Here is a 17,541-nt window from a genome sequence, read left to right on the forward strand (position 1 = left end):
GGAGGTACCTGGGGACTTCATTATGTTGACAAGACAGCAGGACTGAGACTACTGTTCTCCTCTCTGTAACCCACTTCTCCTTTTCCATTTCTTGGCGTCTTAAGTGAAACAGTCAATGCTGTACTGTGTGTGTGTGTGTGTGTGTGTGTGTGTGTGTGTGTGTGTGTGTGTGTGTGTGTGTGTGGGACCAGAAGAAACACTAAAGTTTGTCAAGGTGTTGCGTGTTTTGACAATAACGTGATTATATGTTAGGAGCCTGCTGTCCAGGCTGGAGAGCTAGGTGCAGTTTCTCACTTTTCTTTTTAAAAATGTGCCCCTGTTCTCATGGTGGTGCGATACTATCGCACAAAGACACTTGTTTTGTTTTATTGGGTCCCCCCCCTCATTCTCTTTATAACAGATTTGCCTGTAATGAGACGCTCGGTAAACCAGCCCTGCTGACATACTACATTACAGCAGCGACAACTACATGACAGCAGGCTACAGTTGGTGGCAGCTATCAGTTTGAGTGCTGCGAATGTGGTGGTGAAAACAGCCTTTGGGAGTTACGGTTTCTGACTTTTTCCCCTGCGTGTGTGGTGGAGTATCCCCCACTCCCCACAGTGACGATTTATTAGGTATATGAGAAATAGAAAAATAAGGAAACTGCATTAGCACTCACTCTCGCCGGGCATTACTTGTATCACTCATAAGAAAACAGTAAAGTATTTTGCTCATTTTGTTTTGTTTGTACTTCTTAAATTTACTTCTAGAAATTTGCATTTCAGTAAAAACTAGAGCAAAGTGGCTTTTGTTATTTCTCCTGTTGAAGCCCATTTTAATAGACTTGACATAATTGTGTGTATAATTATTTTATTACTTTTTATTCATGTGGAAACGGAACATAAGTAATTATTTAGTAAAATTATTTTAAATGAGTAATGAAAAATATCAAGGGGGGAAAGTTTTTGATCACAGGTTGGTTTTGCTTCTCAAACAAAATACATACTTATTCATGAAGATGGCACATGTATTCAAATTGTTATGCCATTTAATTAATATATAACCTCACATTATATATAGCTCATTATTATCTCTTAGACATTCAGATCAATCTATTGGCCTTGAAAGGGAGGTCAAAGGTCAAATATGACATACTTTATATCTTTATGTGTTACTTTCTATAAGTTGGCAATAAACACCACTATAGTAAGAATAATAGTTTCTACATTTTAAGGCTTTTTTTGTCCATTTTCAACCAAAGAATTATTAAATGAACATTACAGACCTTGGTGAACGTGAGCCAAATTTTAATGGATTGTTAAGTCCGCTGACTCCAGTCTACATCTCTACAAAGTTTTTATCAGAATTCATTCAAAACCTTTCTGTTTACAGACAGAATGTCTCACATGCGAAAACTACCAAAAATATAACCACCTCAGCAGAGGTAGTAATAATCTAGGTTTGGCTTGATTTATTTCTTCTATCTTTTCAGATAACTAGCACCAGACAGGTATTGCAGACAAGTTTGTTCATTAGTTCATCAAGTAACCTCAAATTAAAAGTAAAGAATGACACAAAATCACCAGTTATGACAGCTAAGATTGTCTGAACAGTAAATCTGTTGACAGCTAACGTCAAGAGACATCGTTTAAGATACAGTCTTGAAACTTTGCAGGTGCTTGATTGGAAAGTCAGGGTCAAGTTTATTCTCCATTGATGGAGAAAACCAGCCATGCTGACATGACTCCCTCAACAAGGTTGTCTCTAAATAAAGAAGTTATAATTCTCATGCACTATAGAGTGGGAGAAAGACTTCTGCTAAAGCATTGCAATAGCCTTGCAAGAAAATTATATTGGCAGTCAATAAAATTTAGAGAAAGCAGAGATATCATTTCACTGTAAAATATTATTCCGGTCACAGATATTAAATCACTGGAGTGTAAAAGAAAACATAATTCATCAGACCAAGTCACATTCTTCCATTGCTATGTGGTCCACTTCTGATGCTAACGTTCCCAATGTGGGGCTTTCTGTGTTGGACAGGGGTCAGCACGAGCACTGACTGGTCTCCTGCTATGCAGCCCCATAAACAAGAACCTGATGCACTGTGATTTCTGACATCTGTCTGTCAGAACCAGCATCAACTTCCTCTTCAATTTGAGACACAGTAGCTCGTATGCTGGATCAAACCACACAGGCATCCTTCGCTCCCCACATGGATCAATCAGCCTTGGCTGCCCATGACCCTGTCAGTGGTTCCTCACCATTTCTTCCTTGGACCACTTTTGACAGATAATGACTGGTGCAGACTGGGAACACCCAACAAGAGCTGGAGTTTTAGCTATCACAGTTCGACCCTTGTGATGGTCAAACCCACAATTTTGTGCATATTGCCTGTTTTTAACATATCAGCACTGAAGACAAATGTTCACTTGCTTCCTAATATATATCTTACCCACCAGATAACCAGTGTCATTTACTTCACATGTTAGTTATATTAATGTTATGCCTGATCGGTGTATACTACATTAAAAAAAATTAACCTCGGTGATTCAGACTATTTTAACAGATGTTATCTGTAAAATGCATCCTTAGCCAGAGTTTCTCTGAGATGCTCAGCACAGTCTGACAGTTTGTGGTAAACGCTCATCCACAGACTACAGGTTTATGATAACAGAACATAATGAGCATCAGTTCAATGTTAATGTCATTAACATGGAGAGAAGGGCCAGATCGTTTTACAAGCTCAGCAGAGGGAAGACAGTGACACCAAGCACTAATTAGGCGCTATCGTCTGGCTTTCACTGGATCTCTCAAACAGTAAAATCAATTACTCCAGAGAGCAGCAGAGGATGAATCAAGAGGCTATATGTGGGGAAAAGGCAAGAAGCAAGAAGGAAGAGTAAGAATAGAAATGACTTGGGTGTTGCTCACTCTTCCCTATCTGAGCCTTCTTATCTGCCCTTCTGCCCCTGAGCCCACCACATTTCATCCCTAATGAACAGCCCCATAAAAAGAGGGAGTTCGATTTCTCGCTCTCCTTCTTTCCATCTCTCGGGCTTCCTCTCCTCCCAGCTCCCGTGGAAGATATCGGAGTCTATCATTTGCTGTGCTGGGCGGCAGCATCCGATCTGCAGATCTCCTTCACATTAAGGATCCTATTAGATAGAGAACCCTAAAAGGTAATTGGATTTCCCCCCTAGTTATCTTCATCTCTGTTTCACCCTAAGCCCGCTGTAATAACTTACTCTCAGGGCCAAAGATAACTCAATTCTGTCCCACAGAGAGCCAGAGAGAGTGTGAGTGAGAAAGAAAGAGGGACAGTGAGAGAGAAAAAGCATATGTTACGTCTCTGAGGCAAACGGGTATCTAAATCAAAACGCTCCTCTATCACTGCCTTCTCAACGATATGCAATCTGACAAGGAGTAAACATAAATTTGTGTTTTTATGGATCGAATTAATCTCATTGCTGGTGCCTTGGTTGAGATTTGCTGCTGCTGTTTAAAACAGAATTTCTCAGATGTAGCAGAGGATGGGGAGGGAATTGCTCTCTTTTTTTCCCCCTTCAGAAAACCTTATTTTGATACCTCAAATGACGCGCTGTGGGGGCCCATTTGGAGGTTTATTTCCTCACAAAACAATAACCAATCTGAAGTGTCACCGCAACACAATGCAGAGAAACAACCCTTTAAAAATCTGGGACATAACTGAAAATTATTTCACAACCCCCACCCCCCCCAAAAGGGTGGGGGTGGAGGGCCTTTCATTGGCCTGTTATTTTTATTGTGGCAGTGCAAAATGAAACCATTGGCTCCAGCAGGCTCAAGTAGAGCTTGTATAGAGGCAAAAATCAATACAGCAATATCAGAGCAAGACTTATCAGGGTTCGCTTCTTCTCAGAGGTCACCGTGGAGCAACTGCATTTAAGTGGGGAATTCAATTGTGAAGCATAGTTTGGGACAAGCTTTGCTGGGTATCTGATTAAGGACAGCTGGGAGGTTGCAAGGGAAGGTAAAGTTACAAATGACAACCCCAAAACACAGCTAGCTTTGCAGAGGGACCTACGTTTTCTTTGTTGCACGTAATATGGAAACAAAATCTATGAAAGTGAATGCTGACAAACCCACAATGCCCTAAAATGCAGAAAGAATTCAGTCTCCATACACGTAGCTACCCCTCACAGAAGCGTCTTGATAAACTCTGTCATAAAATCCATCATAGACTATTTAGTTTGTGTAGGTAACTACACAAATGACTTTATATTTATTAAGGCTTGAACTCAGTTCAACTGTTTATTCTTGCAATACTCCCTATTTCAGTACACATTTTAAAGGTTTTCAAAGCCCAGAAGCCTCAGCTGGAAGAGATGTAGAAATACAGAAAGAGAAAATAACAAGAAAACACAGCAAAAAAAAAAAAAAAAAAAAAAAAAAAAGAAAGATATTAGATTTGCAGACCCGAGGACAGCGAGTCTGTTCTTTGCTCAACATGCCAGGCTAGCAATCAGGACCTGTATGCTGGAGAAATGTAGAAGGGATAGGACATGGTTACAATAAGAGTACGTGGCCCACGGCCACAGCAGAAGGCTGAGGCAGCGCAGGATCATTTGGGGCCATCGTGTGCAAACTGACTGCCTGGTCTGTCGATTGGCCAGTCTAGCAACCTACTGTAAGATGCTTTTACTTGCCAAATGCCCAAACCTGCATAGACTGGAATAAAAACAAAAACTGCCGGTATTACCCTTGCAGAACTTAATCATACTCTAAGAGTCAGTGCTGATGATGATAAGGTCAAATCATGTCAAACAATACTGTGCAAATGACTGACACTTGGCACTGTATGAGCAGTACGGGTTCAGCCGAATAACATGACAATCACACAGGAAAGCAGTCTAGCCTGTGATTGCCATGTTTTGCTCTCTTCACTGTATAAATGCTCAAGTGCACGTGCTGTGCCTCCGCCCCTGTGATTGACTTTCTGCAGTCTTAAGGGATTCTACTTTACCCAAATGTAAGAAAGACCCTTCCTTGAACCTTAAAAAAAAAAAAAAAAAAAGAAAGCATCACATTTTACTGCCAAGTGGGGGCCAAGGCTTACACACAGTGAGCCCTTCAGGCCAGCACCTCTCAGGTCTGTCTGCAGCTTTTAGTGCTGGCAGGTTCCTGAGAAATGATGGTGGGAGGGATGGAAGAGAGGGGAGGATGCCATATTCCTGTCATTGGCAAAATACACCCCCAGTGGGAATATAATGGACAGGATCTCAGCAGGACAGGAAATGATTTTGGTGAGATCTAGAAAGAAGAGTCGGGGGAGTGAAGTGGAGTTGGACTCGCGAAGGGGCAGCGAGAGGTGCCTACGGGTCAGGACAGAGTTGGCCCGGCGGCTACATGTGAATGGCAACGTTTGTCCTGAGAGCTAGAAGGAGGAATAGGAGAAGTTAAGACACAGAGGCAAGTCCACCGTTACACTGAGATGTACAGGGATAAATTAACACTAAGCTGGGGCTAGCCAAACTGTATGTGCAAAGCAGTTAACACGTGCCTGAAACTACATCTGTATGTGTCTCTATGTTCCCAATTAGCCAGGGTTATGTTTGAAAAGTAAACATTTGTCTTCTAGATTTACTGTGACAGATTCTACAACTTTATGGTTTAAAGTAGCCACTGGATCAGCACCTTTCCCACCACTTTTACCGCTTGTTTGTTTTTATTCAACATATACACAGTCAGAGCATACCAATAACAAGTCAAGAATTCTTATCAAAGCAGTCAAAGCTGCTGAAATGGATAAAGTTGCCATGGGTCACACAGGGGGAAAGCCAGACTGATTTTGCAAACATCCTTCATCCTTATTAAAATATAATTAATGATATATTTTTGATTCCAATTCACTGAAAAAGCTGTCCTTGCATCTTTAAGATAAATTGTGGCAAACGATTTTAGTGTCTATGAAAACTTCCTGCGCCAGGCTGGTGAAAATCACAGTTTATATACATTTTCGTATTTTTTTTTTTATACTTTTTTTCTTCCGTAATAAAAATATTTTCAATGGGCATTTTGTGTTCATGCTTGTGTGTTTGCCTAAACTGCGCAGCATCTTACCTCAAATTCTGCATGTTTATGAATGTCTTCGGCCCTCTGTCGGCTGAGGATGAATTCAGCTTCGTTAGCCACACGAACCAGGTGGTCCTTCATGGTGTGACTCAGAAGCCTGAGGGCAGATGGGAGAGTGGCCATCAGTACACTGCAATACTGTGTAAGATTTATTCCTTCATTAACATAACAGCTTATAAGTCATTTAGCCTCAGACGCTTCGAAATTTCACAAAATCGAGAGCATCACTGTATTTAAAGCTTGTTTAAACCTACAGATAAACCCGCCATGTAATATCCATGAAATATTGAAAAGGAACCGTGCGAAATAAGCAGAAAATCTAATTTGAAAACCAACCCAAAGCACATTTGTCTTCTACCTGGGGTGCAGGTGTTAATTGATCTGTTAATGATATGCATCTGACAAGAGGGAGGATCTCTGCTTGTGTTGCTACATATGTAGTCTACCTCCTTCTTCTTATCAGTGTTGATGAAACATGCATGTTATGTGTGTGCGCGGGTCACAGAAACCTCTCCGCAGCCCCACAGGTCAGGACTGTGCAAAGTGGAACAATAACAGACCGGTGGACAGAGAGGAGAGGTGGGGGCAGGCTGGGACTGGCAGCGGGATGGCTGTAACCTAAGCCTCCAGTTTCAGCACAGTGCAGCAGGGGAGCGGAGGCACTGGGGCCTCTGTAACCTCCGAGTCCTTATTCCGGCCCCACTATCAATAACCTAACCACTGGCCCTTCTTTATACCGCACCAAGTTAATGATTGCACATGTGGTCAAATCCTGTTAAAATAGGGTTGTAAAATTCAATCGTATTAAGCACGTGCCACTTTAGAAGAACTTTTAAAATCTTGTTGGAAAGAAAATTCGGGAAAAAAGCAGTTTGGATGGACTGGTCATACCTGCATACCAGAAAATCCAGCAGAGCTGCACCAAATTATTTTCTTTACTGACAGAAAATGGTGTAAATCTTATAGGCAACTAGAATTAGGGGCTAACAAGTCAGGTTTTTACAGAAAAAAGATACATTTACTTACATTAACTGTTGTAAGTAGTGAAAACCAAACAATATACATCTCCATCTCATATAGTAACTGTACTTTTCAGGGTGTGAGCTGTATTATATATTAACCATGTCCAACTTCTGGGTGTTTTACATGAAAGGAGATACAAACTACACTGTAAGTAATTGACAGCTGAATAATAGAAAATCCATCATGTACATTGACATAATGAATATTAATTAATTATGCAAAAAAATTAGGATGTTAAAAGGAAAGATTAATCCACATCATAATATAGCCCGATCCCTGAAAAGTACAGCATACTCACAACGTAGGATGGTTTTCCACTTCTGAATCTATTTTCCCAAAGAAAAGTGTCACATACTTAAAACTTGGATGGATGGATACATAGATAACGTATTAAGAATATCAAGTATATTAAGCTTAAAATTATTATATGTCACAAACGCCAAAGTTGTTAATAGCTGAAGTACTTTTTGGGTTGACTGCGATTTGAGTGTATTTCTTATTTGTTTATCCTCCTATGAGTCTGTAATAAATAAAGATTGATTGAAAAATTATATTATATATTACATGTATCATAACAGCAAAGTCTGGAAAGTAATTTTCTAACACTTTCTTAGACAAACACGTCAAATGATAACATTGCTATCTCATTTGTGTTACTTGGGATTACCCTCTGCCAATTCTAAAAGCTGAGGATCAATAATAGAAAGTGTTGCTCTACCAACCTGAAACTGAGTGTGAATACTACAAAGGAGCCAGAGTAAGAAGGGCGACCTCTTATTAGCAAAATGAAGCTTCATATGTGGGAATAATTGAAAAACAGAGATGGTAGCCGACAGATAAAGGCTCAGGCAGAAAGGCCCGAGTGGCAAATTAAGAGCGATTTCCCAAGTGTTGCAGAGGAACCAGCACTCAGAGCTCCTATCACCTTCTACCTAAACCCTCTTTCTCTCCCCAAGTCCCACTGGGATAAGCAGGTATTGAATGGAGCCTTGAACGCAGCGGTCCTCCATCCTCACTCCCCTAAGTCCCTCTGCGCTTTTCAACCATTGATTGTTGTCTTGAACAGCCACCATATTGCACGGGCCTTGAGGATCTCGGGTGCCCGAGTGGAGGAGGGGTACGATGCGATCCGAGGAAGGTGAAATTGGAAAGTGGCTGATGAATGGAGGTTGGAGAGATAATTTAGTGCTGCTGCAAGAAGAGAGGCAGGTCGGAGTTACCTACCTGCCTTCGTTTACCAGCTCGATAAAGGCTAAGCCGGCATTCTTCTGGATGGAGTTCTGCCATTCCTGCAACACAAACATCAACATGTTACTGATGCAACTTTTTACAATAGTACAGAACTCTGTTGCTATACATTAGCAGCAGCAAGAGGCAAAAATGATACGTTTACAAGATAAGTGAGTTTTTCTTAGTCTGGGTCAAAGTGAATTTAGTTTGAACAAAAACAGTAGCTCCATGTAAAGCTTTTAATCCCTCTGACTTAGCTACTTCTTTACAGGCCCCTAATATCACATAAAACATGATCCAAAAAGGATTAAGAATTGCTTGGATTAGCGCCGGCTGCATAATATGCGAGCCCACCATTGCGCAGCAGTGAAAGAGCCGTGTTGAGAGTGCATTTATCACAAGTAAATACACACATTTCTTCCTCTCTTTGACTAGCGTTATGGTTCGAGGTGTCAGTCTAAACAATCCAACCGCAGCCGTGTGCGCCTTATATCCTCAACTTCGAAGGGACAACGAGAGAAGGGAAACTCGGCCGGTCATCGTCTCTCATGTTCTGTTCCACATTTCAACACCTTCAACGCAACCGTCAAAAGAATAATAAAGCAACAAGGTCACGGGGGGCTGTCTGAAGCTCACAGCGTTTCCCCCCCTTCTTCCTCTCAGGGGAGCTGGAGAAAAATGCACAAAAAAAATTCTCAGGTTGGAGACCTAAACCACCAAACTACTCTTACAAAAATCATTATTCAAAGCTTGGACTTCTTTTTTTCTTTGCATTCTTAATATTTTTGTTAACCAACATTAAAACTTGCCATCAGTTGACAAATGTTTAACAGTTACTACTGTGAGAATAACTGTGATCCACAATTTATTCAGACTTGGAGACACTTTTATTCCAAAGTAATCAAAACCACTAATTTTTATCATTTCCATTTAATCGTTTCACAGAGACACAGAACAGCTATGAAGTGAAAAACTTGCGTATAAGCCTAAACTCGGCTGTCATCATCTCTGGAGCTGATAGAGGAAATCGTGTGTTTACACAGAGACTAGCTTTTCAGTAACCCTTAGAGAGCCCGCAGGGACGTGAATATCAGCGCTGCGAGGAGGAAGGAAAGATCAGTTTACGAGAATTTCTAATACACATCCACACATATCTGTGGGTGCGTCGAGATTTTCTCACCTGTGCAATTTTTAAGCACAAGCCCATCAAAACTAATCACATGCCAGTCAAGAGTACCGTTCTTCTGAAACGCCTGTGCACCATCACTCTGTGCCCAAGTGCACGTCATATACAAAACAACCTTACACTTAACCTCAGTTCATAACTGCTTTTTGTCCTGCAGGACCATATTGGCATTGACCGTGTTTACAATACATTCCAAATACAAGAGGGCACAGAGGGAATACGAGTCTGGGCGAGGGAGTGGAAACAGCATTTCTGGGAGAGGGTTTTGTGGCTGAGGACTGCTTTGGAGGAAGCATGTCAGAGTAGCCTTGGGGCCTTCTAGCTGAAGCATTGACTGTAGTTGAAGGACATTAACCATGAGTGTTAGCCTGTGGCTGTGTGGATATTCTAAACTGATCCAGACTGTGCGAGCTGGATTTCAAATAAACACCACAGGAAGCAGGGCTGTAAATAGAGTCGTGCTCTGGAGAACCAGAAAAGCGGTGACATAAAATTTCCTTTATGCCTTTAAAGCCTTAAAGATTTTGATGCCAGACTCTAGAAAGTAAAAGATTATCCTGAAGTAATAAAGATTGGATCTGAATCTGTGGCCGGGATAAGCTCTGCGTCTAAATTAGGCTCGATGAAAAGCGTAGAGACCATTGGCATTTTGGGGGACATGGACAAAGGTGATAGCAAGACTAATGGTGTCATTATGGGCAAGAAATGGCTCCTCTAGTTGAATTAAAAAAGCAGTGACCCTGATCTGAGGGACATCTCCCAGTGACAAAAAGGAAACAGGGACAGGTCAGTGATAGAATATTGGATATTGGCTGCCCTGGTCAGCAGTGTCGCAGCTTTTATGGCTGCGATAGAGGCCGTGACCACATCGCTCCTGATGAGAGGATACAAGCAGCCATTTGTGACCTCTCACCTTTAACCTGACCTCCTAACAGATGATAGGACGCGCGAGAGAGGCAGCCGATCTTTGATCCCGACTTTAAAGCGATCGAAAGAGAGAGATCGTGCACACGTTTAATGCACTTTACCGGCATTTATGTTTTGCTATGCATGAATCTGTTCATGAAAATGCCTAATGTCTAAATCTCAAGTCAATAAGACAGCTCTGTTTGCTCTGCGTTCCATGATGATGGCATTGAGTCTAAACACACATGCCATGCACTTCCGTCATTACAGCTGATTATCCATAATCAACTTCTAAATATACCACTACCACTGGTGAGAAAACACAGACCTCCTGAGCAAAATCGCCTTTCAAACATCAGACTCGCCACAACACAAGGAAAACATTTTCCAACACCGAAGAAAGAACCGTCTCGGCTCTGTCGAAATAATAAATAAGTCAGTTGTGCTTTTCGGTGGCATCACTCATAATCACAAGTATTTGTTGATCTGAAAGGCTCGGGGAATACAACTTTAGATGAGACGGCAAGAGCATAAATCTGCATGTCATAAGTGGCAGAGCAGCAGAAGCTAAATTAAAGAGGCTAAAAGCTACTGATTTTTCCTCTCCCCCCTTTTACTCAAACGCCTCACTGTTTAATGTCTTTTTTTGCCACATTAACTGAACAGTGAGAGAAAAAAGTCAACCGATGCAAATAAAATGCACGCATTCAAAGAAAAAAACCCAAAAAAAACCAAAAACGTTTTGATCACTGGCATGCCGCTTGCAGGTGGCGGCAGCCAACTTTGTCACTCTGATTTGGACATTTGTGCGGAGAAAAAAAAAAAAAAAAGGGGGTGGGGGAGAGACAAGGAAACAAACTGAGATCTAAATGTTTATGAGAAGTGACCTGATGTTAACAATGACCAAAAGAAAGAGCCTGTGGATGCAGAAGTCAAAGCAAAAGAAAAAAGAAAAAAAGGCTCTAAAAATATACTGCTCTTTAACCTGATTAATACGGAAGCTCGGTAGTTTGTTATTAATGCTGCGTCTGCTGCGCTTGTGTGTATGAATAACTTAACACTGGTGTACATTTTCAACAATCCACATCTGCATGTTCAGATGCTATCTGCTTAAAGAAAAACAGACACTCGTGTTGGTGTTTGCGTGATCAAATTCACAACCCAAGGAATATTTACTGATGTCCAAATATTTATACTGCTCGGTCTCCGAGAGCTTCATGGGATCACACTGTCATGGCTATACTAACACAGAGTGAGAAAGCTAAGCCTAAAGCCCCCATACCCCAAACAGACAAATCAAAACATATGTTACAACCACTTGAACTCTGCACGAAAAGTAAATGTAAGGGGAATACATAAATATATACAGAGCATTTTATAAGCCAGTGGTATGTTATTTAAAAACTGACTTTTTCCTCTTTTTTCTTTTAAACTTATTCTGTAATATGATATGCAGTTCAGCTGGTGGATTTTAATGGTGTGAGGAGAAAAGGAATATTTAAAAACACCATATGCAGCCGTTTCAGGTCCAAATCAAACACATGTTGAAATGAAATCATCACCTCGTCCAAATGTAATTTTTATGACATTTCAGTGCAGTAACGCACAACATTTGTATAAATTTTCCAGAAAACAAAACATTAAAAAAGTTTTTTTCTAACTGACAATTTTGAGCAATCATTACAGGTTTATTCTTAACTACACTGACTGAAAAAGGGTTGTTTTTTATTCCCCAAAATGCTGGCTCCAAGCTGCTCTAACTGCAGCATAATCTAGGAGAAAATGAACAAAATGGCAATTCTTGGGCCTTTTATATGCCCCACTTCTTCTGAGGAAGCTCTGCGGTGTTGCAGGAAATGTTTTGTGGGATAGTACAGTAGCAGTTCACGGCCCATTGCACAAGGACTGCAGGATCAACCGGGACTGGCAATGGCAAACCAAGGACCGAAAAAGACACACATAAACAAAACACTGTTCCCCAAACAAACTTTGTTTCTGCACCACTAATTATTCAGGAAGCTAAATGCACAAAATAAATGGTAAATAAAGCTATAAAAAGAACTTTGTACGCACAAGGCGATTTGTGCGATCTCCAAGTTAAGGATTTGGGAATAACACAAGGTAAAGATTCCCACTTTAAAGCTAAATCATGCCAAATATTTGAACCTCTCCCGTCCCAGATCATAAACGAGGGCGAGTGAATTCCTACTGAAAATGTGCGCGAAGACGACGGGTCGTGATTTTAACAACCGGTTAGCTGAGAGAGGATAGCGAGGGGAAAAACAGAAGCGCATTCCAAGGTCTTATAACAAGGGACCTGACAGGTAAGAAAACACTGCATTAGGAGTGCCTGTCGGGAGGGGAGGGAAATTCATTTATATGAAAGAAAATTATGTTGCGTATAAATAACCGGCCATTCGTGCGACTTGAAGCCCAGTTCACAGTAAAATCCGCCTGGGAGCCAAATTAAAAGCCACTCAATATTTTTAGGAGTCTCCTGTCTGATTTTCTCCTCTCAGCTAGACTTCACTTCCTGTCAGGAAGCCCTCCTTGACCCTAAGCTCCTCCAACACAACGCACCCCGCTGCCCCCTTTGCGGCTGCATAGTTGGCAACGATGGGGAGTCTGCAGGATTAAGTGCCAGTTGGCGTTACTGTGTTTTCTCTAAGCCTCAAAGGTCGGTGAAACTTTCAAAGAATATGCAGCATGATATTGTCCTATGAACTAGAGAGCAATGGCAGGGACAGTGAGCCTCGTGGCACAGCTGTAAAGGGGCACTGGAGCAAAGCGTGGAGCGAGGGCCAGCAGAGAGGGAGGGAAAAAAATAACACTTTGATTTTCACTGATCTTGAACCTTGCGTGCCTCTTTAACAGCACGATGGGGTGCGGGTCTGACTGTGCCGAAAAACGATGGAGAAAGTATTTTTTTGTCCCTTGGTTTCATCACATTCCTCACTTTTCTCTCAGCTCCCCAAGTGGTTCATTCAACACGGCCTGCGTTTGATCCATCGCTTATGGGAGAGAAGAAGAAACAATGTTCACTGACAGAAATAAATGACTATTTGAGCAACTCAAACATGGGACCGGCTTTCACAAGCGTAACTTTTAAAACAAACCTGTTACATAAAATATAAAGTGGACAAAAGTAACCGTCAAGGCTTCAACTTCCCCGTTCCCTCGTTTCTCACATTATGCTATTGATTTTCATGAGCGTACACTCTCGAACTGTTCCCCGACTCCGTGGGTTTAAACTTCTGCGCCCAAGTAGCTCTCCACTTCTAACCTGGAGGTCAGAGGGTCAGAGGTCAGGAGCAGCCAAGTGTTTGGGGAAGTCAATGTCTTTCTCCCTGCAGACTGAAGGAGAGGTGCCCATCTGTTAAACAGGTTAACTTTGGTGAGACGGACTGGGAACATATGATGATGCACAGTCATTGGATTAGCGGGTTAACACCGATGTTATTGAATTACAATTTAAGGATTATCTGCATCAGCGGCCACGACGAAACGCTTTACTTAAATCAGAGATTGACAGGCGTCCGAGAAGTGTCAATCGGGACCAAAGTAGTGGATCAAATAACAAGAGTATAGAGGTGGTGGCTGCTAGCATGGCTAACCATATATATATCACAGATATATAGCTTTTGAAAGAATTTTGGATTCAGGAAATGGGACTTACAAAATCTAAAATCCATCATACGGGACATTTTTCAGTGTGTTTTTTCTTTTTCCCCACTGACACTGTTAAAGCTGCTTTTTCAGTGCTTTGTAAATTAGGCCCAGACCTCTGACAGCATAGCAGAGCCACCTGATGACCTCGTTTCAGTATTCAGTTTTCCCCTCTTTCTCCCTCTTCTGCACCCAGTCTTGACCATCATGAAAACGACACTCCACGAGCCCACAGCACACTCACTCTCCCTCCCTCTCTTCTTTCCACTCCATGTACAGGATGCATTTCTGATAAATGGCAAAAGGATGGATGGTCTGACAGAGGTGCCGGACAATAATGGCTGATCTACAGGACACAAATGCAGCTACTGAGAAGATTAATGAGCCCCTGCTCATCGTAGACTGTCCAGTATCCAATGAGATGATTTCTCAAAGCTCTCGACGGATGGCAGCAAGCACAAGGAAAAGCTCTCTCTCTCGTCCCAGTGCATTATTTATTAATCAGATATCTTTGGTAGAAGCGAGTTCAAAAACTGCACCGGGGAAGCGAAACGTTGACTGTGAGTACGACAAAAACGGGAAGACGAAAAAGTGCAAGACCTCGTGCTTAGTGTCTAGTATCAGTTAAGATTCATAGGTAATATATGTGAATTGTACCTATAAAGTTTCTGGATGCAGCTCACAAACAGCTGATAACTTCTGGCTATATTTAGTCACAATTATGATTTTAACTAAAGGCTTCAACATGGAAGTCCACAAGCCAATCGTTTGTGGTACAATGTTATATACATCTTTTATATACAGTTAGTTAAACAAAAACTAAGAGTGTAAAACAAAACAAAAAAAAAAATCTGACTCACTATTCGACTTTTTATACGTCAAAAATTAATCTCCCATATCCTCCCAAATACACAATAATGGGAAAGTGTCAGCTGTAAGCCTTTAAAGACAATAAATACTGAATAAATAAGAACACAATTGACAGTCAGCCTTTTTTTTTCCCTATATTGAGTAGTCCTCAGTAGTGGTTAAAGCCAGAGTTTATGATCATTAATCCTCACTTTGTATATTCAGCAGTGTGTGAAGATCAATATTACAGCTGAGAACAAGGGCAGTATGCCACCCCAACAGTTAATGTCTTATCAAAATGGTCCTTTAATTGGGAGCGCTGTTGTACTCGTCTCGAAAAGGGGTACCATCAAACAGCGGTTTACAATCCCCTCCTCAATGCCAAGCTGATGTGGCCGCCAATGCAACTTTCATAGGATCCCTGATTAAAAACTGCTCTGCAGTCCCCAGCCTCCTGACCCTTCACCCTGGCTCCACTCCATCTCAAAGCTTGGGAAATTAATTAAAATTTCACAGAGACGGTATCGCGTCACATCTCTGATGAAGGCATGGGGGTTGAGAGGGGAAAGAAAGAAAGAAAAAAAATCAATCAAAATCATCTCCATCTACTCGCTCCACTGGTTGACTCGAAGGCGGGGGGGGGGGGGGGGGGGGGGGGGGGGGGGGGGGTCACAAGATGGCCACAGAGGCACTTCCTGTAAAGACAATTGAGCGCTTCCTGTGCCAGAGGGCCCAACAAACTTTGCTAAATAACGTCATCAATCACGGCACTGGCCCACTCTCCCTGCCCCACAAGGGGAACCAACACACACATAATTATACATTGTAATTTAGCCCAGAGGAAAGTCTGTCCCTCTTTTCCTCTTTTCCCTTGTGAGAGGCAGTGCATTGGCCCTACCTTTCTAGGCCCCCCTCCTCTTCCCCTTTACACAACAATAAAATTACATTTGCATTAGCTGTAAGAGAATTTGGTTGGATGATTTATTGATGCAATCAACACTATGCTGTCCAATCCCTGGTCCTCCGACTGAAACAGTGTGTGTGTGTGTGTTTTGGAAATTGGGTGGGATAGCTTGGAGCTCAGAGAAAAAGAAGAAATAGCCTGGGCTAGGGACCAAAGAGGGGGAAGCGTGGCATGAGCTGTGCAGTGGAACAATCACCAAGATTCTGCCTTTGATTAGATTAGCATTAAACAACACCCTGACAGATATGACAAATAGGTGCATTAGAGCCTGTCATTCTTCTCTCTTTGGTTTTCTATCTAGCTTTCATTCCCGCTATTCCATCGTCCCTGGACATTACGGGGCTCACATTCCCTCCCTGAGTCCCACTAGCCCCAATTTATGCATGGCCACTGACATCCACACAGATGTGTGATCTGACTGTATTAGCTTTTTTTTTTTTTTTTTTTTTGAGAAGAAGTAAAGTGAACTATAGGAACTAAACAAACGTATGGAGGTTAAAGGGTGCAGGAACGAAACGACAGGAGCTATTTCTTTAGGAAATGAAGCTGATAAAAAAAAAAATACAGGCGAGTGGAGCAGTGAGAGGGGTGTCATTAATCAGATGTGCTTTTGTATTATTGGAAACCTTGTTTTTTTGTGTGCGTGTCGTTTTTTTTTATGAGGTTCTTTAAAAACGATAAAGATGCACACAAACACGGCCTGGGATGAGTTATTATCTGCTGTCCTTGTCACTGGCTGTGCATGTGAGGGCAACTTCTTGTTTATTTATTTCTGATGTACTATGAACATAAGTGTTTTTCAAGCAAAATACACAGACTAAATTCACCCTAAATGTAAAGCTCACCGTGTGCTGCATTTATGGTCTGCACATGGTAAAGCCCTTCAGTAGCTTTCTGTCTCTAAATACTAATCAGCTGTCCTGAAGTGATGTATTGACAACCCCGATCATTGATCTGCCCACGCCTGCTTATGATCCCTAAATTAGTATTCATGAATCCAGCAGCAGCTAAATAAACTTGGCAACAAAACACCCACAAGACAACAGAGAAGAGAGGGATAATCAATGCAAAGCACCATCAAATCTACATTATCCCTCCTCATCAGTTTGGCCCAGGCCACAAGGGCCCCGCTCAGGTCAAAAGGTGATGCGGACAGGTCGCCCACCCTTGACCCTCCAACCAATATTTGCGGCCAAATATACCTTCGCTCTGCCCTCACGAGGGGAAGGGTGAATATGGAAAGGTAGACAAGGTAGGGTGGGGGAGAGATAAGGCTCTGTGAATTTACTGCACTCAAGGTGAGGCTGATAAATCAGCCTGCTGGAAAAGCAGAGCGCAGGCCTGAGGAAAGATAAAGATGCCAGACTTGCCTGGGAACACAGAAGCATGACAAGCTCCACCACTGAGCTGCTGGACTTCATGCACACCAGACCTGGAGAAATATAAAGTAAAGGGAGTCAGACATAATGGCATATGAAACAAGAAAAAGTTTTGTGTTTGATTTTAAACAGCTTTCTGGATTTCTGTGACAGCACACGCTAACCATCAGGGATTACCTAACCTTGTGCCATCTGCAAGGGAGCGGATAGTATTGATGGGCCTAATGAGCCGACATGATGTT

At 41.9% G+C, this 17,541-nt stretch overlaps 1 protein-coding gene across 8 annotated transcripts in view; it reads right to left on the minus strand.

Moving 5' to 3' along the window:
* The window catches only part of lrba (LPS-responsive vesicle trafficking, beach and anchor containing), a 176,802-nt gene that overhangs the window by 92,711 nt on the left and 66,550 nt on the right, over positions 1–17,541 (minus strand). For all 8 annotated transcript variants that reach the window (XM_026171363.1, XM_026171365.1, XM_026171362.1 and 5 more), the window contains exons 33-35: positions 17,291–17,352; positions 8,344–8,408; positions 6,085–6,193 (exon numbers count right to left, since the gene is read on the minus strand). In XM_026171363.1, coding sequence (XP_026027148.1) covers positions 6,085–6,193; positions 8,344–8,408; positions 17,291–17,352 — 236 coding nt within the window. The remainder of the gene's footprint in view (positions 1–6,084; positions 6,194–8,343; positions 8,409–17,290; positions 17,353–17,541) is intronic.

Source organism: Astatotilapia calliptera, chromosome 6 (assembly GCF_900246225.1).
Source record: "Astatotilapia calliptera chromosome 6, fAstCal1.2, whole genome shotgun sequence".
Lineage (NCBI taxonomy): Eukaryota > Metazoa > Chordata > Actinopteri > Cichliformes > Cichlidae > Astatotilapia > Astatotilapia calliptera.